General features: G+C 37.6%; 2 protein-coding genes across 5 annotated transcripts in view; one reads left to right on the plus strand and one right to left on the minus strand.

Annotated features, from left to right (window-relative positions):
• Positions 1-25,707, minus strand: part of MCPH1 (microcephalin 1) — a gene marked incomplete at its 3' end in the record, with an annotated part of 134,652 nt that overhangs the window by 26,394 nt on the left and 82,551 nt on the right. Inside the window, exon 13 of one of the 3 annotated variants that reach the window (XM_080615412.1) lies at positions 10,692-10,829. The exons of the other annotated variants lie outside the window; for them this stretch is intronic. Within the exon in view, the coding sequence (XP_080471538.1) occupies positions 10,827-10,829 (3 nt within the window). Of the gene's footprint in view, positions 1-10,691; positions 10,830-25,707 lie in introns of those variants that run through there. 3 annotated transcript variants of the gene reach the window in all.
• The window catches only part of ANGPT2 (angiopoietin 2), a gene marked incomplete at both ends in the record, with an annotated part of 37,845 nt that continues 22,724 nt past the window's right edge, over positions 10,587-25,707 (plus strand). For both annotated transcript variants that reach the window (XM_080615416.1, XM_080615417.1), the window contains one exon: positions 10,587-10,871. In XM_080615416.1, the coding sequence (XP_080471542.1) occupies positions 10,587-10,871 (285 nt within the window). The remainder of the gene's footprint in view (positions 10,872-25,707) is intronic.

Here is a 25,707-nt window from a genome sequence, read left to right on the forward strand (position 1 = left end):
GAGACCTCACTTGGAGTATTGTGTGCAGTTCTGGTGTCCTCAACATAAAAAGGACATGGAACTGTTGGAACAAGTCCAGAGGAGGGCCACGAGGATGATCAGGGGACTGGAGCACCTCCCATATGAAGAGAGGCTGAGAAAGTTGGGGCTGTTCAGCCTGGAGAAGAGAAGGCTGCATGGAGACCTCATAGCAGCCTTCCAGTATCTGAAGGGGGCCTACAAGGATGCTGGGGAGGGACTCTTCATCAGGGACTGTAGTGACAGGACAAGGGGTAACGGGTTCAAACTTAAACAGGGGAAGTTTAGATTGGATATAAGGAAGAAATTCTTTACTGAGAGGGTGGTGAGGCACTGGAATGGGTTGCCCAGGGAGGTTGTGAATGCTCCATCCTTGGCGGTGTTCAAGGCCAGGTTGGATGAGGCCTTGGGTGGCATGGTTTAGTGTGAGGTGTCCCTGCCCATGGCAGGGGGGTTGGAACTAGATGATCTTAAGGTCCTTTCCAACCCTGACTATTCTATGATTCTATGATACTTCCTTTCCATGGGCTGCATTGGAGTTCTAAAACAGTCACTGCTTCAGCATTTCAACTGAGATTCACCAGAGGTTTACTGCTTTTAACACTGAAAAATGTGCCTACAGCATAAAATAACTATCTTTCCAGAGTGAATAATCTATTGGGATACAATTTCTTGGTGGACTGTTTTTTAATCAATTCAAGTGAATTCATTACTGAAAGAGATAAGAGTCAAACCAATAAAGTTTGGGTATAAGAATCTAGAAACTGTAATTAAATGAAACAATACTGATGAATACTAACAACAGCAATTTGAGACAATGAAACACATCTGAAATGTGGGACAGCTATCACTTCTTTCCATAAGTCAAGCAAAAATTTTTAGCAAAAGGCAAGAAATCAGGTGGTTTTATCCTCAGTCACCTTCTCCAGAAAAGTGGTTTGGAAAAGGCTCCTGGCTTTCCCATGCAGTTTACAGCAGTAAGGTTTTTATAACAAGAATAGAGCCAGCATTTGTACTGTCTAGTGAACTTCATGACATTCATTTTGCCAGCCTTCAGGTGCTTTCATCTCAGCTTGTTACTCAACAGTCCCCTTCTGATCAACAGAGAGAAATCTCTCTGACTCTCCAAGGAAACCTTGGGTAACCTGATCTTTTTATTTTATCAAAGGCCACCTGGACACTCTATGCAAGGATACAATCTTAAATAATAGAATGGGAAAATATTCTAGGCTGGCCGAGTTAGGACATATTCTTCTAATTGTCACGGCATCTTCTAGTAAATATTTTGACTGTAATGTATGTGGGTTTGTTCTTAAAAATGATACTTGAGTGGGAAGACAGGCAAAGAAAGGCAGAAATTAGTAGGATAACATCAGCTGATCATTAATTTGATGAATTAGATATAAAATTATTTGTTCAATAAAAATGCCATTCATTGGGCATTGCTATTGATAACACTACACAGGCTACAGTCGAAGCAGTAACAACTGATAATATATAATTTAACACTAAAGGTGAAGCCTTATTAGATATTCAAAATAGAATTTGATCACAGATTTGACTGAAGATACTAACGTAAAAATCAAGTGAGAACATACAACTACAAGCAAGACCTTCTACAATCAAGTTTAAACTGAAGCTAGTAAGCTACGCTTGAACTCTTTGACAGGATTTGTAAGCATGGGTCAGTTTGGATGTGGATAGCCTGAACAGGGATTAACATTCAAACCATATGGACAATAACAGTCCCCAAATTTCCTGTACATGTATTTATATTGGGACAAAATAAAGATTTTCAAAGATTTCAGTTTTCTCTGTGTAGTGAAACTACACAAGGAATAATTCAGATACAGATAAAGCGAAAGACCGGCAAGAGAAATTTCTAATTGTTTTGTGTTGGGAAAAAAATATACTATTTTAATGATAAGATACTCATAAGAGACTTGATCTTCTGTACACATTCCGCTGGAGATGGAGGATTATCTTTCCAGCAAATGATTTATTTGGAGAGGTAAGGAACAGACTGTTATGCAGCCGATGAGGTACTTATGTTAATATTTACACAGCAAAAGGAGTTTTGCTAGATGGTTGTGTGGAGGCAAGGATTCCAAATTCAAAGGAGCCGTAATCTTAGTATCAGTATGCAGGTAATCTTTCTCCTGTCCCATCACAGGTCCTGATGCCTCGCTAACTGGGAAAAAAATACTTCAGTTCCTTCCTTTGCTTGTACAGCAGTAAGACCAACAATAAAAAGAATGCTCAGTTTTTGTGGCAGAATCAGCAAGAGGGCAGGAACTGTTTTTGAGAACAATTACTGAACTATGCTAATTAGTACTGAAAAAAGCAAAGATTTATCTCTATGGAGTACAGAAATAGTTTACAGTTGCTCTGCCCTCTTCAAATTACACACCCATAATACAGTTCAACAAATATGAATATATGAAAATATGCTGCAAATATTTTTCTTGCACTCTCCATAAAAAGGTTAGTTATGTACTGTATTTTTTTCTTGAGGGAAACAGATGTCAGGAACTAGGTACCTTACTGTTGCCATAAATGTCCTCTCTCTCTCTGAAAGCCTTGTTTATTCCTCTTACACAGTTTCTCACTTCCTTTTCATTCTCTCTTTGACATCAGTTTATCTTTGAATTCAGATTCTTAACTTGAACGTGCTCTTTGGAAGTATGACATGCTGTTATTATCAAGTAAGTGTGCTATTACCAGATGAGAGAACCTTCCGCTAACCTGAATGACTGGTTACAAGAGGAAGGGTTTAAATCACAGGGACTGGAGTGATTTGTAAGGCTAGATTACCATCAACTGCTTAAAAATACATTCCTTTAAACAAACGGCATACACATTTTTCTTTAAGATGTCAGTAAGGCAGATTTCTCATTTTCCAAAAGCCTTCTGGATTCCTTCAGTCTGCTGCCTTTTCACATCAACATAATATAACATTCACATAATACTACAAAAGTCAAAACCTTACATAAAGATTTTAGGTTTAAGTTGTCCAAGAGCACAGAGCTAATTAAAAAGACATTTTTTCAAAGAGCACATAAACAGTATATGAGCATGTAGAGTAAGAATATATATTAATTTTTTCAACTATAATTTGATAGTGAAGAGTAAATATGCATGTACTATGGAAATAATTTTTTAAAACATGTTTTAAAGGCCTTACTAGAGCTAGTTGCTACACATTAGCACACACGTTATTTCATTCCATTTCAAACCGATGATAACCTGTTTTAACAAGTGCTGTATTATGTTTTCCCCAGTACGGGAGATAGACAGGGCACAGCACTTGACACTGACAAAGATATTCAGCAGTCCAGTTGTAAGATCCTTAACATTAGCTGTAATTTCCATGTTAATTTTTAACTCATGCTATTTGAGTTTAAGATGCAATTGCACTTGCTACCAGCTGAAGTTTGCTGTCATCACGTAACTCTGAAGAGAATGAGCATAGCCTTTGGGCACTTTAGACAAACAATATAAAAACGTTAAGGAGGAAGGACACATAGCAACTATTCTTCATAATCTTGGAATTCACTTCCTACTTCTTACGTAGATGATTGCTAAGATTAAAGTAACAGTCATCATTAAAAAATGCTCAGTGAAAGAAACTTTGACCTTGACAGGCTTGAGAGATGGGCCAGTGCAAACCTCATGAAGTTCAACACAGTCAAGTGCAAGGTCCTATATCTGTGTTGGGGCAATCCCAGGCACAGCTACAGGCTGGGCAGAGAAGTAATTCAGAGCAGCCCTGCAGAGAAGGACTTGGGTGATTCTATGAAATATCTGTAAAAGTGTAATCTATATAAATAACGTATGGGGATATCTAAGAAGCTTCTCACAGTGGATGAATGAAGCTCCTATTTGCAGGACAGATGGTAGTTTAGAATCATAGAATCATGCATGGTTAGGGTTGGAAAGGACTTTACGATTATCTAGTTCTAATCCCCCTGCCATGGGCAGGGATGCCTCCCACTAGACCAGGTTGCTCAAAACACCATTCAGCTGTATTCTACTTTAGATATCCCTTGAAACTTTGGATTTATAAAGGAAATCACTATAACGTAATGAAACAGCAAAAACTAAGACACAATTTAAGAGGGTTATGAAATGTAGAAGTGATAATGACAGGAGTTTCAAAACACATTCATTCATGTTGTTACTGCTCAGGATGTGATATCTTAAAGTCCCAATCTAAATTAACATTATATTTTATGTACAGTGGTATCTATAACATACTAAGCACATACATACATATAAAGATGTATATACATACATTTATATAAAAGTATGTATATAAAAAAATATGTAATTTCTTTTAATGTTAGTATAACCTCAGTGAAAAAGCATTGAGCAGACATTATATAACAAAATTAGGATACCAAAATAAGTATGTAAGTGGAAAATACGGTCATGTTGTCAGACTAACTGAGAAAAGGCATCCCAAGTTTAACTAAGGCAGTCCAAGAAAGCAAATCCAGTCAGTGCCTACAAAGTAAGCAATGAAACTGACATATTTGGTAGGAGAGTTTCCAAAAATGAAAACAAATTAGAAACAATTAAGTAAATAGTCTACTTGTCTGAGGCAGAACTAATATAATAAGCTTCATAAGCAAGAAACATTTTGAATGTTATAGAGGAGCCAGACAGAACATGTTACAAACTTCAATGTGTTGATGATGAGGATCAACGGAGGAATTCTAGAGATGTTACTGAAAGTATTGCATTAAAATAAAACACCAAAGAAATAAAGGGATTAAACATAATCTGCAGATTATAGATTTAAATGCATTGAAGGATGGTGGCAGTATCAAGTCTGAAAGACAGAAAGGGGCTAGCATGCAAGCATTTCCAAGGGAATATAAGTAATCTGGTTTTGGCTGCATTATGCTTCCACTAATGGCCTGACATCTAGGAAAAATACCGTGTACTGAAATGATGGATTGGATGTTACAAGGCAAGATGGGAACAAACAGACTGAGTCACCAAGACAGAGTGGTAACTGAAATTTTCAGTGGATCAGATTATTGACCTCTTGTCCCTTCAGCAAAAGTACAATATGAGAATTACTGGGTAAATGCCCTCCCTGGAAAGGAAGGGCACTCAAAGGAGACGTGAGGGAATGTCAGAGACGGAACATACAGATGACTATGAACTCACAAGATGTTACACCAGATGTTTTGAGTGATTAGAAATAAGCAGCAACTGAGAAACTGAGCAGAATCCTGATATTTTGTTAAAGAAGTCATGAGAGACTGGTTGGAGAAGTTCAGAATGAATAAAAAGGATAATAGGCAAATGGTGGGGAAAGGATGAACGATTGGTAATATATTACCGCTAATTTTAGAAGTGCTAAAGAATTGAACTACGGGTCTTGATGAAAAAAAATATTTTTTCTTATTGGAAAACATAATAATCTGGCGCTCCTCTCTTTCAAAGAGAGTGTAAGATCACAAAACTGGTAAGATTTTCAGCGGACTAGAAATCTAGTAGGTTCCAAAATACTGTTCCCTGTTTTTTAAGTTATGAGTTCATGAGTCTTGTCCTTGTTGACATTTGTTCCCCAGAAACATGCTAAAACAGTCCCAGTGAAAGAAAATATTTTGAAGCCAGCAAATGAAACTACCATAAACTAATATTAAAGTACCAGGAGCCAAAGGTGGGGACTTAACACTGAAAATGTGAGGAATGCAAATAGCAGGAATATATAAAATACTTCATTAATTCTGTTTCAGCTAATTTTTCATCTCAGATTTGATTTTGAAGTTCCATATTCTCATATGGAATTTTCATTTATATATGTAGATCAAATATCCCTATAAGAATGCATCACCAAACCCTACTTGTTTACATTGTTCTGCCTTTATTTTGCACATATTTTATTACATATTTTTCCCTTGCTAAAACCAGAAAACTGCTGAAACAAGAACTTGCTTATCTACTAAATCAACATCTTGAAAGTTTTAGGTGGCAAGGTCTGCAGATAGCAGACTGAAGCCAAGACAACATTTTCTTACATTACCTCAAAAACTTTTATACTTCCTTTTCTATCAGAGATCTCACAAGATCTCTGTATTTTCCTGTCAAACAGAAGCTATGCAGCTGTAAGTAAAATGGTAATTGGAAAGATAATGTTAGTAGTATTCAGGCCTCTCTCTCAAAGCAGCTTAGTCATATGCTGTATGGAATAAAAACAGGATTGGCTGACTAAGGGAATTTACTGTTTCCCAGGAAAGGAAATTGCCTGCAACACATCTGGCAAAACGTTCTAAATGTTTAGCTTTGACAAAATATATATTTCAGCTCTTCTTATAAGGTGAGTGCTGTAGAGTGGGTATCTTCTTTCTAAAAAGGGAAAGATCCAATTTGTACTTTAAATATACCAAGCCACTATTTGCTATTTTATGTCAAATACTATATACTAAGCTATGAAGCAAGCAGGAGACCACAGGGTAAGCAGTGATATTTGAGTTTGCAGAATAAATGTATCATGAATGCAAACATAACACTCCGTATAGGCAGCAGAAATAAAAGATGAAGAGAACCAAGAACATGAAAAAAACACCGAAAGGAAGCAAGTGGGCTGAACTATAATTTTTTACTCAATTTCCTACTGGCATGTATAAGATTCCATGCCAAATTATTTAAATTCCTCCCTATTTCAACACATCTAACAACGAGATGTTCCTTCTCATAACTGATGTGAAACACATCTCTGTCATTCAGCTTTTCTGCAATAAGCCCTGCCCTGCAAGCAGACTTGTCATTATGCCTCTGAGGCTCAGTAAAAAGGCTGTATTCAGGCATCTTCCTTCCTCCTCCTCAGTTTTCAAGGACAAAAATGTATTTAACTTGCCTTACTTTTCACACCAGATTTCTAAATTTAGACATTACTACTTTCTTTCCCCCTGAACTCTGACTGGCTTTGACTCCCTGGGGAGTCAGAGAAGACCACTTCCTCCTCCACAGCTGGGAAAGCTGCTCCCAGAGGGATAGAAAGGGTGAAGGTTCTCAATCAAATGCTTAAAAAGATGCACCAAATACGGCACTATCCTGTAGTGAAGGGTTAAAGAGATGTATATTTGTTTTGTTGGCAAGGTGAACGTTCACTATCTTTCCTGGGTAGTGGGAAAGAGCATTTCATTAAAGCAATATGAGTCCATTGGACCCAGATGGGGAAACAGCATAATCCTCTCTCAGTTATGTGTATGTGTGTGTGTTGGAGACTGATTTCCAGTTATTGCCCCTACAGCCTGGAACTATTGAGGAAAAGCTGGGGAAAACTTTACCATGGTGAACCTCAAGGTGTTACTACAAGGGCTAGATGAGAAGCACGGCTGAACAGCTAACTTCGTGGTGCCCGCTGTGCTGGTAAAGGTCTTAGGTTAGTTATTTGTTGTCACTTCTCAGAATTATACCTCCATTTTCCATACCTTTTACCCAAACAGCGGACAGCTGCCATAGCAATTGGCCATTCATTCATTCATTCATTCAATGAGAAAAAAACAAAACAACAAAACAAACCCAACACAAAAACCCAAACCCAGCCAAAAAAACAGTAAAAGGTGAACTAGTTTCTCTTTCCAGTATTCATACAGCCACAGTTCTCCCTAGTGGAGGTCCAAGATACAGCAAGCCTTGCTTAGGCAGCCTCCAAGTTCAGTCTTGTTTCTGGCCCCATTACGACTCAAGGGCCTCCCGGGGTCATGCATTGGCCTTTCCTGAAGGAAAACAGACTCCAGTTCAAACCTTTAGAGACACTTGTCTCCCTCAAAACCCAGCAGAATTGAGCTGCCAGATTATGTTGGTGATCTGACTCACTGGTGTGGCATACAGATGGCAAGCTTCATAGTAATTCAGAAACTATTAATTTAGTCAAGTCTTTCATGGATATTCTGTCTAATGAATTCTCAGCATCCTTTAAATCTTTTATTTATGCACAGTTCCTTGAGTAGAAGGGCCAGAAGTCTAATAATTAAAAAGAAAACTGCACTGGTGAGTATCAACTTTCGTATCTAACAAAAGGATTTAAAAACCCCATTAAAATATAGTCAGAAAAAAATAAGATTACCCTCTAGTTCTTCCTCACTAGGAGACAGATACTTTCAGGGCTAGAGCAGTCTTATTTTCAGCACTACTCTATTGAGGGCTCTATTATTTTTGGGGCTAGCAGGGAGAGAAAAGAAAGCAGGGACCAGACCAATTTAAGAAGAACAAGTTGCAACAGGAAATTTGCATTTAAGTTATCAAATTAACAAAAAATACTCAGATAACAGAAAAAATGAATGTCTAGTTAGATTCCCAGAAATACACAATCTGGTGTATAAATCTAATCCTACATGCTGTCTTCATTGGATAATAGTAGGTTTCTCAACTACCTTGCAAAAGACTGTTATTCACATGGATTTAAACATTCTTTCAAAGAGTTCAATACATTGGAAAGGAGAAAAGCTTTTGAAACTTCGTTAACAATGCAGGTAGCTGTCACATTGATTTGTTTTGCTATTGCAGTACGAAGTTGAAGGGATGGAGAACGCATAATTTATATACCAAACGTATAAATTTTGTAGAAAATAATCTTGACTGTATCCAAAGTTCCAAACATATTCCTCCATTTCCTCTGCTGGAAGGATGAACAATGGCAGATGAATACTCCACAGGAAAAAAATCTGACAAATTAGTTCTACAGGTCACAGTCCAAGTATAATTAGAAAGAACCTTTCTGGAAGTCCCCAAAATTATAGATTTTCCTTTCCAGAGGTAACTACATAAAGAAATCCCAACAGCTTCCAGCACTGTAAGGCAAGCATTTCAGCTGCTATAAGCATTTTTGACAACCTCTGAACACAACTCCCATGATTCAAAAGGAAAAGCCACATTAATACACTGTATGAAATATAGCAAGTTGTGTAAGAAAGTCTGTCATAAAAGAGGCACGCTGAGGCACGCTGGGATTCTCCTCATATAAGAGAAACTTTGGTCTGTAATTCATACTAGTTTTGACTAGCATGGTATTCCCTTTGTTTGTTTTAATTAAGAAAAATCTATAGCTTCCAGATCCAGACCTAGGAAAACTCTCAGGCAGTTTGTCTTCAGGAGTCAGTATCCTATTGTGCTAGTTTCAGAAGGCATTTTCTAAAGCAGAGAAGTAAACTTTTCCAAAATTTCAGTGGAAATAACTCTTTCCCAGGGTTTGGTAAATGGGTTAGTAATTTTCCGCTTTTCCAAGACCACTGATCATTGCAGAGAACATGGAGTGGGATGGAGGGGGGGAAGCTTCCTTTTACTTTTACACATCCATTTTAAACACCTACTTTATAGAGTTTCCCTCAACTTTTATGGGTATTTCCCACTTCCAAGGGCACAGAACTGGACTTACCAAGAGCTGGCAGCATAACTGCTGCTCACCCATGCCACCTCCTTAGGCAGGCCTTGCAGCCACAGCCTCTGGATAGTTCTTCCCTCTTCCAGTCCCAGCTGCCTTGCCATTTGTATGTCTCGTTAACGCTAGCACTTACAAAGTTAGCCATTTAATACAGACAAAAAAAGCCTTAAAAAAAAGAAGGCTTGAGAATGTTTAACTCCTGAACGACATGACTAAAATAGAGTATTCATCTCAGAGGCTGAGTAAAACACAAAGTCTGTGCTTAACTGAAACTTTTTAATTAACCCCCCTGTGTTGTTCTCTTTGAAAGGACATGCCCAAGCCTGCTTTTGTATATTCAGGACAGTGCCTTTCTCTCCAATTACACAATGCATTAAACATAAATGAAATTACACCTTAGTTCAGTACATTACAAATAAAATACAATCTTTAAGAAGAACAAACAAGTCCAGGAACCTTTTATCTTTTTTTTTGGGGGGGTGAGGGGTGGCTTAGAGCGTGTTTAAAGATGGTTACCCCCCACAAATAATTTACAAGCATAGTTGGAGGCTATCGGAACTGATTGCTCTGTCTAGGAAATTCCTAATTGGAGCCGTGCTGCAGGAATTCGCAGGGGTCCTGTCGCTGCCGGCTCCTCCCTGGGGTTTCCTCTCGCCCCGCGCCGCCCCGCGCAGCTCCGCGCACCCCCCGCGCCCCAGCGCTCTCCCTGCAGTCCGCAGTGCCAGTGTGGTTTCCCCCCCCACCCCCCCGCCGGCAGGAAGGCCCCGACGAAGGCGGGAGGATGAGCACCTCCGCTCCACATGTCTGCCTGCTCTTATCAACTTATCCTACAAGGCAAGGGAAGCGATTGACTCGGGCACTGAGGCCGTGACATCCTGGCACGGGCGGGGAGGAGCCAGGCTCACGGCTGGCGAGCCCGGCGGCCGGATCCCCCAACAGCGAGGGGAGGAGGGGGCGGTGAAGACTTTTGCTTTCCGCATCTGACAGCTCGGGGCACGGCGGCCGGGAGAAGACGGGACGTTTCCAGCTCGGAGGGTAGAAAAGCCCAGCCCTCCTCCTGACGGCACATGGCAGCAGAGCGCTCGGTTTCAGCGCAGGTTAACTAGGTCCGTGCTCCCGTAGCGCCCCGCAGCACTCGGTTTGCTGGGCTACCGCAGGGATTAAAATGCAGCTGGCTGCTTACTTCTTTTGGGGCTGCAGTATTTTCTTAGCTTCAGGATACAACTCCTTTAGTAAGAGCATGGAGACGATGGGCAAGAAGCAGTACCAGGTCCAGCATGGGTCATGCAGCTATACCTTCCTTTTGCCCGAGACGGAGAACTGCCGATCTTCGACTTCTTATGTGTCCAATGCAGTGCAAAGGGATGCACCTTTAGACTATGATGATTCAGTTCAAAGACTGCAACTACTTGAAAACATAATGGAAAACAACACTCAGTGGCTAATGAAGGTAGGATAACACTGTTTTTATTCTAAAATTCTTGTTTACACCATCCTGTTATCTATTTCATTGTGAGGCTTTTTTTTTTTTTTCCTGACTCTTTCTACATTCACAAAATGCATTAGCTAAAGTAAACTTCTGAACCACCTCAGTCACAAAGTTTGAGAACATAATTTTACGGACTAGAAGGGAACAGAGGACTGCACTGTTCTGCAGAGCCCGTGCTTTAAAGTTTCTCATTACATTTGGGTTGCTTGGACAAATAGTAAATCCATAGGCAGACTGCGAGCACGTCTGACATTTCTGACATGAAAGAACCAGCTACTAATTTATAATTAACAGATAAGGGCTATTTTATCTCTCTTTAAAGAAGACAGAATGCACCTTTATCCAGGGCATGTCTGAAGAAATCAACATATTGGGAACCAAGCATAAAGAACTATAATTCTAACTAAAGACTGCAAGTCTGACTTGCAGTGAAGTGAGCCCAGTAAAGTGATAGAATTTCAAGAAAGTTCATTAGCGGATATCCTTTGCATCCTGTAACATTTCCACTCAAATACACAATATTGAAGGGAAAAATAGTCTGGAAAAGGTGTTACAGATGCCACATAGCTTCCTTTAATGCAACTCCATTGCATTGCAACTAAGGGAAAATGACATGTTTATTGCCAAAGTGGAAACATTTGTAAAACTATGTCTGGAACAGCAGAAAAAAATTTATACTGCATAAATTCTTAATATTACTGGAGAGTAAACCTGATCACTATTCCACACTTTATAAAAAGTACTACTTTGATTCTAAATGCTATATGGTTCAGTAGGCTTTAAGAAACCTTTATTTCACTGATACCTGAGAAAGTGTGAAAATATAGTTTAATGGCATGGTAAATTTATGAGTGTTTATGTTTCAATATGCTTATCTTCTAAGCAATAACAATTTTGAGAACTTAACTGGGTGGTTGACATAGTACCTCCAAAGTGCTCCAGTGATGTCACAAGGTCTTTTTCATAAAGAAAGATATATTTGTTGCTGATGGAGAGAATTTGCAATTCTCTGCAACCAGTAGCCACTTCTTACATGACTATAAAATGATTTTGTGTTAGGGTTCACCTCTCTCATGAGTTACAAAGTTACAGAACTAGCAAGATATAACCAAAGAAACCTGCTGGTGAATTTGTGTAAGAAACAGAAGTCACACTGTAAAGCAGAAAGCATAGGGTTTTCATCCACCTGAAGATGAAACTTAAATCCAAAATGCATACACTTGAAGGCTGCAGTGTGGCCTGTCTTTATGAGTTTAGGATGCTTAATTTAGACACCCAAATAATGACAGATCAGTGGCTTTCGGTTTTTTAATCTCACAGGCAAACATACTTCCCTCCACGTACTTACTTACCTTTCTACTTACCAATTTACAATGCTCACTATTGTAATGTTAAGACCAACATTAACAGATGTGTAATGCAGGATGAAAACCACACAAAGCAAAGCAGTCTAATCTACAGAGCTGCTAAGCGATTTCCTAATATAAATAATGAAATCACACACAAGACTCCAGTGCTAAATGCCTCTTAAGTAGACAAACACAGTATCATAAGTGGCATCAGGTAAACAGAAACCAGTAAGGAAATTCCAGCATCCTTATTTAGTAAAAGCTATGCCTTTTCCTGTCAGTCCCTGGGAAATCAGTTACAAGAGGAATAGGATAACTATATCTAATTCATTCTTTGGGCAATCAAAAGGCATGATTCTGTTTTACTAGATAGAGAAATGTATCTTTTATTTGAGCAAAGATTTCCAAAGAAGATGTTTTAGAATAGCCTGGGGTTTTTTTTCCCCTTGCTGTTCCACAGCTAAACATCCTGTAAAATAACTGCTGTTTGCCTTTTTCACTATTTTAACACCTGCTCTTTATGTCATCTGTTTTGTTCACAAAGAGACTCCAACAAAAGTAGCTTTTCCTCAGATATGCTTTGCTAGAGACACCTGGTCTGCAAATGAAGATGAAAAGCAAACAATAACCTTTAAAGTTGCTTACAGAGTTTACTTGCTGTTTTTTTAAGGTCACTAATACACATTCCTAGGTTCATATTTCAGCTATGATGCTAGGTTAGTCAAGGCAGAGCGAAAAAGTCTGTTTGCTTAGTTTTTATACTGTATTGAAAGTGTAATATGTTTGATTTTAAAAATAACCTGACATTAATTTCTCAGCAACCGCACAAAAAACTGCTTTAGGTTTTACTTCTTTTAAAAGTTAGTTTTTGCTGATTTAAAAGGCAGCACCTGTTTTCTTTGGAAATTGTGTAAAAAAAAAAAATATTATGAACTTTTAGTGTAAATTAACCTTGAAAAGTTGTTCCTGAAGTACTGCACATCCCCAAACATTTTTACACTCCTCCCCCTCTCCTGCCTTTAATCCGTCAACTGGAGGAAACATTCTGTTTCTGAATGAACACTAGGCTGTATGAATGGAACAGCATGGGAAGTGTGCGCTTCAGCTGGTTAATGGGCAAACATAATGTGAAAAGAATGAGTTACGTAGGTCCAGGTTCTCTTCTTGTCTGCTCCTGTATAGAGAGAAGACTTTGTTCTACTATTGTCACAACGTGCTGCTTCATAAAAAATACATTTTTTTTGGTCTGAACTGTATTAATGCCTCATGCCACTACTGTACATACTACACCTAAAACTGGAGAATGCCTTTTCAAAAGTAGATTATGTATAAGCATTCAGACGAAATACTAGAACAAACCACTATTCCACCTAAGCCAGTGTTTAGCAGTAAGCTAGTAAGTGATGGTGTAGCAATATATCTGAAATTAACCTGAAGTTCTTTGACTTTCCCTACCTTGGGATCAATCTGTATACTGAAGTGTAAGATTTTTTTCTGATGTGTGTCTGTGCATGAAGAATAAGCCTCTGAATAATAAGATTTTCAATTATTTTGAGAGGAGAGCAGATTCATATACAGCTGAGATACAAGATTGGAAATTTTAAATGTAGATGGATGTTGGCTATTATACTTTGGATTTTTTTTTTTTTTTAATATAAAAAACAACATCAGGTTTTCAGATATTCCCAGAAGACAGGCAAGTCCCTTAAGTTCTACAATTAAACAAATCTCTATCTGAATTAATGGCAGCTTTACAATTTGGAACATGGCAGTTCTGCTCAAGGAACCTGCATTTTGTCAGGTATTAAGACACTGAAATAACTGAATGCTGACTTGAATTTACTTCTTAGTACATAAACTAGATTCTGACTCAGGAAATATGACTCTGTCCAAAGCAATAGTGTAAAAGAAAGAGGTCATATTTTCTGTTACAAACAGCTGAACACAATGTGTGATTCAAATTGATTATAGTATACGGAATATAGGTAATTTATTTGTAGTTTATCAGCAGATCAAAAGACTAGAAAATAAAAGCCTATGCCAGGAGTCAGCATTTAAACCTGAGAACTTCATCCTGAAAGCACACTAGGAGAGGGCATACTTTGCTGATAGAGATGCAGTATCTTTGAATACTCTCAGAATTGAGACTTGGTTTTCCTTGTCGTGATATCCTGGAAGCTAAAAACCCTTTATCACTTTGAAATGTGTTTCTTCCCTAAGCACAACAAAATCAGATATTTTAAGATGCATAGGAATGAATGCTTATAATTTTCGATGAGCAATTACCAATGAAAGATTATAGTTACTGTCATACTTGTACTGGACTTTGTATCTCAAATATGAAAAGATATTCTGACATGCTGTCGTCCATAAACATCTGCACACAATGGGCAAGGACAAATATATTGTACAGTGCTCGATTTTGAAGTACGCAAGAGATGATTCTGACTCGAGCTGCATTCCTTTCTTAAGTAATGCATCTGTTTTTACTTATTGTGAAAAGTGCTTGTTTCTGTCTATCAACTATGTATTTGCTAAGCAAAAGAGTACTGGCAGAGTAAAAAAGAAAATACTTTTTTACTTTGAGATTAGTACATGTTACTGGATAAAGTTTCCACAGTACTTTAAATGATATGACTATGCAGTTTATTGTTATGTCTCCTGTAGGTAAATTTCTGTGAAAGGATTTGAACTGACACTTTTGCATGTGTTTAAAAACTATGTTGTAAAGACTACTTCTGCATCATTCCACAAATACCAGATTGGTGATACAGGTATGAAATTGTACAGAAACAACAAAGAAGACTAGAGATTTTCTTGTACAGACCTGGAAGACAAAATCGAAATCGAGAGCTTGTCATCTTCAAGATGTTACCAGTAAAAAATGTGATAAACAGAGACTTGTTTTACTGAACCTGTCTCTTACCAGCATTCAAGATATATTTTCATGTGCTTTGTTTGTTATTAATATGACCATAATCTTACCATCTTTGAATGGTTCAAACAGCAAATTGGGAGACTTTCTCCATTAATTATTGCCATCAAGTGCTTTATTTTCTTCTTTTTTCCCTTTCTTCAAGTGCACATGTAGGAAATGAGTCTGGAGATGCTTGAATTGATGGTTTCCAGTCCTCTTTATTTACATGCCCACTTACTATATAAAAGTAAACCATAGAACCTTTAGAATGTCTTAGAAGATTTTGCAGAGAGACTGGGGTTTGGAATGGTGTTTCTTTTATACACAATTATCTTATTACTGCTCCTTTTTTTTGTTGTTAATTATGAAAAAATTCAATAAAATGCATCTCCCCACAGTTTAGCGGGGAAACAGCTGATACCATTTTCTTGATTCCTAATCACAAGAAAGATGTGACCACATATGTATTACTTAGAATAGAACTTTGCCTGGAAGACATAGCTACCCATTTCTTCCCTTCAAAATGTGCTATCTAGTATCTTCAGTAACTGAATTATACTGTCCCTTTCATACTACCATATTTGTGTTTTTGAAAATGTGCCACATTATACATGATTTGATTTACAATACTTCTTGCAGTAAGCTAAGGCAGCTTAGTAGACCACTACTTATTTAACAACCTTTTACATACTTTAATGCAAGAATCTTCTGTTGCAGTTGTTGTTACATGGAATTTTACATGGCCAAAAAATTTACAAAGCCAGGATGGGGGCAAAGTAAAACTGTCTTTCTCAACCAATGCCATTATTACAGGGTTAGACATGCAAAATATAGTTAACTGATTGAGAAGACATAGTGTCAGACTGTAGATTAGAATCTACCACAGACAGGTGCCATTTGTGGATCCTTCTCTGGAGCATAGCAAACCCAGAGTTTCATCAGATAACTGAGTCTGTCTTAGCTCCCTAGAGGAAGTTCAGTCTGTCTCTTCAGCCTGGAAGAGAGAGAAACAGAGGAATAGAATACAAAAGAAAACCTCCTTGAAGAGGCAGATTTCTCAGCACTGCTGAAGAAGTTGCAAAACATGCTGTTTGCAATAAAATAACATGCTGCATGGCCCTCACCCTGCCATTCTGCTTTGCCACTAAAGTTTGTAAACCTCAGAATCAAGAGACAATTGGCAGAAAGTAGAAATGCGGACTAGGCTGAAAATATGATACGAATAGAAAGATAAACATTATGCTTTCCACTTGTTAAAACAGGTACAAGAGGCAAAATGGGACTGATGACCTTTCCATAGAGTTTGGTGTATCCCTGTTCCCAATTCCTGACAAAATCATTGACTCACAGAATGGCTGAGGTTAGAAGGGACTTCCAAAGATCATCAAGTCCAACTCCCTCCATCTTCCACTAGACCAGGTTGCTCAAAGCCCCATCAAACCTGACCTTGAACACAGCCAGGGATGGGGCATCCACAACCTCTCTGGGCAACCTGTGCCAGTGCCTCACCACCCTTATTTGAAAAAAAATATAAAAATCTTCCTGAAACAGAAGATGCAAGTTGTACTTCAGAGATAAAAAAGGCTTTGGTGTCTGGTTACCAATATGATACTGACAGGAGCCTTAAGGATACCCATAAGGACTGCAGAAGGGAAAATGGAAGCAGATGGCTCTCGAATGAAAACGTATTTCATGTACATACTAGAATATGAAACAAGTGTGTCACGCAGAGAAAATATTTTGGTAGTCCAAATGCACTCTAGGAAATCTCTCACTGGTAGTAACAGGTAAACCACTGAGAAGACAATTTGTCAGTGGACCATAAGCATCAATATAACCTTCAAGAAAAGGAGAATTTCTATGGCACTGAATAAGAAGTTTCAGAAACAAGCACAGACAATTTTGTCTGCCATTTTATTATTTAAATTTCTCACACTAGCTAAATGTAAATTACAGGTGAAAAAATAATAGCATCAGAAAATCTCACAGGGCAAAGCATCTGGGATAAAAGAGGTATGGCACAGTAATTTAATACTCAGAAATGCCTTACAGATATAGCACATTCCACAGTGTTAAACCAAATAACCTCACAAACACACAAAGCATTAAAAAGTGCTTTACAACTGGAAATACTGTGATAACTTCATTTCATTTAACAGACACATCTCTTGGAAATGGGACACAGTCAAAAAGAATTGTATTTATTATCTAGTGAGAATAAATGAAATACTGTTTGGTGAACTTAAAGTCTATGCGAAGTAAACCAAACTCAGAGGAAATGGTAAAGAATTCTTCAGGTTACAAAATCCAGATCCACGTTTTGTATAAAAAAAATCCCACACCTAAGTAGTTCTGCAAACACTCACTGTGTCAGATTTCAAGCTGCCTAGGAAAATACATTACTACTCCTTAAGTGCCTTTGGAAGAAAAAAAAAAGCTTACTACATTCCAAATAACTACTGAAAATCCTATTAGTTTTTATCTGCTTGTGGAACAGGTTAGCCCTAAAATTAAGATGTTGTTTATAAAGCTCAGCAAACGTATCCTGCAATTTGTATGATTTGGAGATATCTATCTGTTCTCATTCCAACTTACAGGATGTTATGGCTTAGTCTGGACAAAGAGGGAAGCTACAGGAACATTTCTCCTGTCTTTATACTACCTATATGAAACTTTATCAGTTTATCTAATAATCTTCCAGGAGCCTACTAAGGTCATAACAAGGTCTTACTACTAAAAAGAGAAGGCTGATAGAATATGCAACCTTTGCTCCGTTAACTTCTCTGTTAGTAGAACTATGTATGGAAATCTAGTATTCTTCACAGAGTTACTATATTCACAGAAGCTGTAAGGAGTGAAACATTTCCCTCTCTAGGTGAGCGAATACTTCAGAATTCTTAGATGACAGCAACTTTCTTTTCAATTCAGCTGTCTCTGAAGATTCTTGCTAAACCCAAGTGGCATATAATATCATAACTTTGTGCAAACTCCCTTTAATACTTTAGGGGAAAAAATATCTTTTCGGTTTTGTATTTGTATTCACGTCTCAAGAATCATGATAGAGCTTAAAACGCAGGAAACTATGTTTCTGTGCCCTCTGGAGAACAGCATATCAACTTTCTAACACTGATTTTGGTCAGGGATTAAAATCAGTATGTTGTGGTAACACAGCTAAGAGCCTAACAGAATATTTATTAAATAGCTAGCTACAACATCTTATCACGTAAGTTTCCAGAAGGGGGAAAATAAGCCTTGCTTGATATGTTACAGCTCGCTCAATGTTAGCAACTGAATTCTACACTGTCAGAACTACATGAAAACTCACTAGGCAAATATTTGATCTCTAATTACCATTCCACTACAGGATTTTTGTGACAGGGAGAAAAACTAAAAGTTCTCATTTCTGGAGAAAGAAAAAATTGTATCTGTTTAAAAACAGTAGGAACGTATTCAAACCTCTAGAATAAAAATGACTGAGTAGTGTATTGAGCTCTGTCCAAACAACAGCTCTGCAGACCTGCTCATTCTCATGCTGAAAGCATTAAGAGTCATTCACCTCGTGCACTCATGGTATCAGCTTCATCGCTATGCTTGCTTTTTGGTTCAGGCCTGCACCTGATGCACGTGATCCTGGAAGGAAAAAGTCTCTTTTGTTCCATTCTGTCAGGGTGTGGGAATGGGGAGACACCCAGCTCAGTGGAAAGGACATTTCCTGGGCAATAGCCATAGCCCTTACCCCCCCAGCAGCTTTCTATGTATGATGTGACATCAGTGTACTAGGGGCTTGCTGTTCATCATATGACCTGATGTATAGTCACATACTGAATAAATACTGGGGTAAGCTGAGAGGTTTACTTTTGATAGCTGGCAAATAAAAATCACTTTAGTTTTGTCTTCCTCCACAGAATTTGCAGACATCATACTGAGACACTTCATATACTTCCTTTAGGTCCTTTCCTTTGAACTACATTATATACTTGCATCAGTTTCCCTCCCACTCCTATTTTCCATTTACAAGGTATGACCACCTGCAAGATACTACTTCAAACTCACAGTTTCAAAGTAAAATATAAACCACCCCATTAAGGAGAATGTGCCAATCAGTCATGAAGCAGTAGCACCACTCTTCCATGGTATCAGTGGTCAGCTGACAATCTCCACTGTGCAAAAAGTCAACAGTCAAACATGAAAATTTGCAGATCAAGACTGAAATATATAGGTAGCAATGGAAAACACGCTTGCCATAGTTTCCTACTGCATTAACAAATATCCTGTCCATTCAGACAGTTCAAGAAAATTCCCTGGTCAAGACTTAATGAAACAATTCCCACGTTTTTGCTTTCTTTTCAGAAAGCTTTTCTATTAAACAGGGTAATTCAGCTATTCAAAGGCAACAGCAACATCCAGTTTCTTAATACAACTTTAAGAAAATAAAGCAGGCAAAATACAGCCTAAGTGAATAAGTAAAACCAGACAAAATCTTGTATTTTTCTGTTTCTAAGGAATTGACTTAAATTAAACTAAGCTTCCTTGCGTGAGGTCTGAACTTTGACCATGTTAACTATCCCTTATGTTTTCACTTATGTTAAACTCCCATCCTGATGCCAGATTTTCTGTCAGATATAGTGATTGCCTATAAAGTAATAGTAAATTAAAAAACTCCATTGTAACTGCTACTGGAGCCTTACTGGGAATGTTTTCTGAAAACTGCTCTGACATGATGAAAGTTCAAATAACTAGAAGGTAAACCCCAAGACTAATAACCAAACCCTTAGAAAGAGTCTAAACTGCAACAAATATAAACAATCTGATCGTGTTGAAATCACCATGTACAAACAAGGATCCTGACAACTACAGTTTACCAGCTATGGAAGAAAGTTTAAATATAGTTAATAATACCTTATTTTTTTTCCTGTGACACATAAGTTTATTTGATTTGCATCTAGAGAAAACTTACCCATGTCTTGAGTTCAGCTTCTTTGTTATGGTAAACTTTATTATTTTAAAAGGCTGTGAGGACAGCATACAAAACCCTAGCTCCGCTTGTCCCACTGACTTCCTAGTGAAACTAAGATTTCATCTGATGTATCTAAAAAATCATTTGACTCAAAAGGTGAAACTTTTTTTCCTTAAACACTACCTGAAATGAATAATGGAGTAAACCAGTAAATCAGACATGTGGTTTAAGGCTTACTTACTTTGTGTAGTTACTTAACGTGGAATACCTCTAACTAGTAAGGATGCTATTGGAACAGAAAAAAAGAATGATAATTTTAATCACAAGGAAATGCACATTTTCCTTTTCTTGTGCCTCTCAAGCCCATGTGGGAGTAACAGTTCCCAAGAGTCTCATCCAGTCAAGTCCTTTGCACTCACAATTTTCCTCAGTGAATTTCCTTCCAACATCATGATGTTTTTTAACCTTCAGGCCAACCAGACAATTCTTTCTCTCAGATGGCTTTAAGATCAGTCTTCCAGCCCATTTTGCAGGTCATTGGCTTTACGAATTCCTATCCTTGACACATTCATTATAAAAATTCTGCTCACACAGACAACCTGAACTCCCTTTTCCCTACATCCCTTGTCATTCAGGATTCTCAGTTCTGTATTCTTTTGTCCTCATTGTTAAATTTCTTTTTAACCCTCACCTACATGCTCCTGGGTATTAAGACAGATGATAGCTTTTTTTTCTTGCTAGCTGCATCCAGGATTAATGACATAGTACTTTCTCCTTTGCTATATATGGTTACTTATCTTGAGAGCAGTCTTGCACTCAAGAGAGTCCCTGTAAAGTGCATTTTAGTCTCCTTCTTCAGTGGCCCATCCCATCAGATCTTGACAGATAAGGGCAGTTTCCTCCCATAAAATACCCATCCTATAGTGCATAGCCTTGGTTCCCAGCCAGTTTTGCTGAGAGTTCCTCCTCTTCTATTATAATGAGCACCAAGAGCATTTGTTTTGAGAGGATCTAGCTCCAGTTTATGGTCTTCATAGAAGGGCACCAGCTGGCAGCTGCCTCACTTCAGGAGCAGTGAATGGAACTCAGCTCAAGAGTTGACTTTGCACCGCTGCTCAGTGGGGCACCAGAAACAATGAGGAACTTCTGGAAGCAATGGATAGAAAGACTTTCCTTCTTGGTTCTGTCCCAGAAAACTGAACTGCCTGCTTGTAGATGGATAATCCTAACTATTGAAGCAGAAATGTGTTCAGGATTACATATTTATTTATTTTTTTCCTGCATCACACAGTACGTTTTGTTTCTGCAATAAGCTGCCTGTATGTGCTGATCTTATTTCCAAATATTTGTGTTTGTCCACTCTTAACACAGTAGCTTCCTGTTTTATCTTTCAAGTTTTTATCTTCATAATAAAGGATAATGTTTTATCTATTCCTCAGAAGCTTTTGCCTTAAAGACTCTTACCTGTGCTAATGGAAGAGCAAAGACAAGAATATATCAAGATAATCAGTTTTTTACCGAAGCAGAGGTGAATACGAAGTTTCCCTCACTTAAGGCAGCTGTTAGCACTTTGCGTAGTTACAGTCAAGTCCATTTTGATTCTGGCGTCCTGTTTCCCCCACCCAGGGTTTTGGAAACCTCAGGGAAGTTCTCTGACAGGTCTGGTCTGGCAAGCAAGGAATTTTCAGAGTGGTCACGAACATGTAGGAGCTTTTCAGACACAGTCTCCCCTGTCCATCTGGCATATTAGCAATGGAGAGAAAGATGCAGCATGTCTTAAAAAAAGAACTGCAGCACTTAAAAAATGTAGAGGAATATCAGTGCATGAGTTCTTAGTAAAGAAGTTCAGTTCTTCAAAACTGAAATCAGCAGCTGACGCGTACTGCCTCAAAGGCTTGAGCAACCAAAAATTGGCAGGTCTTCAGCTCAGATGACTGGTTCTCTCTTGGTAACATCATCATTGAGGCTTCTTCTTCAAGAAAAAAATCTTACAAAAGCTCCATAAGCTGTATTTAGAAGCCAGTATGTTGCAGAGTTTAAGAACTACTCAAAATGTTTTCAATTTCTTTTACCTGTGAAGTTTTTTTTAAACTAATGATTTTTCATGCTGAAAGATGCTCTGTGAACACAGCTTTTAAACAGGAGACACCCAGTTTTATAGCTTACAAAAGGGACTAATTGTGTTCCACAGCTTCCTAACTAGTTTGATCCTTGAACTCCAAATCATTCTTCCGTCTGGTTGGAAGTGGAATGCAAGATGACTGCTTCCCTAGAAAGCAATGCTGAGAATGAACTGTGAATGCCTAGCTCCTTTTCACTTCCCCAGTAACATATTTGAAAAGAGGAATTTGTTTCGTATTTCCTCAAAAAATTGCCCCACCACATCATGAGCCAGTCTCTGAGGCTCTCCTGTTGAAAGAGGAATTCATAAAAAATACTTGTAAGTGGAGATAAAAGAGAGAAATGGCTTTAAATTAAGAAAAAACTGTGACAGATAGAAATTCTCTAAAAATTTTGTAAAGTTTATAAGGCTACATAGCCAGTGTCTTTCATAAAAATGTCCTAAGTACCACCACCAGCTTACCTGGTGGTAAGTTTATTTCAGCTGCCTATTGCTCAGCAGAATGGAAAAAAATACACAAACGGGACAGGATTACTTTAAATCTGGGATAGCAAATGTGGGCTTTTAAGGGCAGAATATCATCTTTATATCAGTCTGGTAATGTCCTGATTCCCTGATGGTAGCATGCAAGTACAAAATATATCTGAAAACATGCAGGCATTTCTCCAAAAAGTTTGAATGTTCAATTTGTGAAATTACAGACCAACGCTATAACCTAGTATTTAAAAATTAAATACTGATTGGCAGTATTTCTTACACTGTTCATAGAGAAGGAATCCTAGTTTTGAATGTTGGGGGCTTGTTGCACATAATAAGGAATATTTATATTCATTTCAGTGAATGGCAGAAGCATCACTGGCTTCTTGTCTTCCTGGCTTCAGTGCTACTGAACTTCGGCAAAATGCCATTCATGACTCACACTATTTATTTATTTATTCTTTATTTTTAGACTAATGGGAACTTTATGAATTCCTTCCCTGATTTCTAAGAGAAATACCACTTAGCTGTGATCCTGAAAAACAGTGATTCAGAATCTTAGATTACTACCTTAATGAACATCCGTAACTCTTAATGAGAATGGTTAATCACCAACTAATTAATTTGAGTTCTGAAGATAGCTACTAAATTTTGATTTAAAATTATTCCCTTGCCCATACAGAAATTCACACTATTCAAAGGTTTGTCAAGTTGACTATTAAGTTTCAATTAAGAATTTTTTTTAAAATCTCAATAATATTTTTCATTTGCAATTTTATTTAAACCTCAAAAAAAAAAAAAAAAAAAGCACCGTAAAAAACATATGCATTACATATAGTATAAAGAACCTATGTCATCCTTCAAGTGACAAACCATGTGAAAACGCATGCACAGTTAGGATGGCAGTAGCGTGATACCACATGTATGAAACAAGCTCAGTGTCTGGAATGGTGGGAGCTCAACTCTAAGATAGCCTTTGGGATAGTTTCAGCTCTTAACGTGTCTTGCCTTTGGTTATACACCCGTTTGCTTTTTCTAGGTCACCATTTTGATTATAACTTTTGTAGTTTAAAACATACAGTATAATCATGCTGTAATAACTTTTAGTATTAGGTACGACATACTTCCATTCAAGAGTACAGAGTGAAAGTCATTCTTCATAAATATTTGTGCAGACAATGAAGGCATTTCATGCATTTAGTTTCATGTTATATTAATGAAACATTTGGTTTTTATTCAGGTAGATTATTTCCAATGAAGGGGGGAATTTTTTCCTTCTGCTAGAAGCATAAATTATAAAAGCATAACATACAGCTTCCTCTAAATGAGATGTAGTCAGACATGAGAATGAATTGGTAAGCTTTTATTTAGTACACAAGTGGCATTAACTGAACCATCTCCTGCATATAATTTACTTTAAAGTCTGTATTTACTATTTTAAGTATTAGCATTTAAACCTTTAGTATTTTATTACACAATTTTAGCTTGAATATTTTCCAATAAATCACAGCTCACTCTCAGCTAGGATTCATTTATGATGTTACTTTCACCTTTTGTTTGCTGACAGGAAAATGAGATAAGAGAAAAATCTTAGCTGGAGGTCTGGACAGGCAGATATGCTCGATGGGGCATGTAAGAAGCTAATAGGGTAGAGACATCTCAAGCATTCCCATATACATTCCCAAAAGATTTTTTCCCCTCCCTTGAGAAACAACACATAGGCCAGTGGGACTTCCTGCCCCAGGAAAAGAAAAGAAGAAAAAAAGGCAATTTAAAATGTTTGCTTTTTTCTTCTGCAGAGTACTAATCTTTTCCAAAAGTTACAAGCTACTAAAACTGATAACTGACTTTCAGAAAACATAGAGAAATGCATTATTTTATTAAAAGCTAATTTTAAATAGCTTAAGATCTGATTGCTTGCGATTGATGCAATGCCCTTAAAATGTGTTCCCTGTCAAGATACATGGATCTTGGACGGGATAGTGATTCTTCCATTTTTATTCTAACTTTAAGCAGTAGCAACATTGATAGACTGTGAAAAGAAGTATGAAAAGCTGTTTAAAAAGGAACAAAATTGTCTGCAGAATTGAAATTTTTAAAGTATTTAGTCTTCATAACACGAATACATTGCAGTGATGTGGAAATACAGATATAAGCACACATGGAAAGCCAGGCAGTATGATGCTCCATTCATTACATACATGCACATTAAGCAGCATGGCATATATATGTAGGTAAAATACTTCATATTGCGTATATGAACTGCTGTGATGAAACTGTAACAGTGTTTTCTTCTTTTTAAAAAGACTACATTACATTTCACTACTATCCATGTTCAGTAGGATCCAGAAAGTCAGGCTCACCCCAAGAAACCCAACCTTCATTATACTACGAAAAAACCTAGTTTACATATTTAGTATTTTAATTGCAAGTGAAGTCTGTTTAAATAGTCCTTGACCAAACTGTATGTTCTGTCCTTATATACTAAAACATATCTGTGGATCAGAAATTTAAGGATTCTGTGGCATATATGAATGACCTTCTACAATGACACCATAGCACATTGGTGCAAGTTTCAAATTATGGGCTAAATTCTACTGCAGGTGACTCATGAAGAAACCAGATGCAGCCACAGTCCAAAGAACACTGCCACTCTGAAACAAGGGCAAGGCATCTAAGACCAAACATTACTGGGTTAAAGAGGACTGAAAACATCTGGAGCATGAGAAATAGGAAGGTCTCATCTGTACTCTGAAAAAGTATTCAGAAAAAGAACTAATGAAACTCATCATCAGTTCTAGTATTTTGCCCTGTCACTAGAACTAAGCTAAACTGATTATGGATGCTTAAGTTCATTTTCCATCGTGCTCGCTTTTGTGTATAAACACAAATTTTAGAGAACAAAATGTCAGGATGATGACCAAAGGTATTGGAAGAGGTGATTAAATGCCTTTGGTTTAAATTCACAAGAATAT

This window comes from Psittacula echo (genome assembly GCF_963264785.1).
Source record: "Psittacula echo genome assembly, chromosome: 4".
NCBI classification, from domain to species: Eukaryota; Metazoa; Chordata; class Aves; order Psittaciformes; family Psittacidae; genus Psittacula; species Psittacula echo.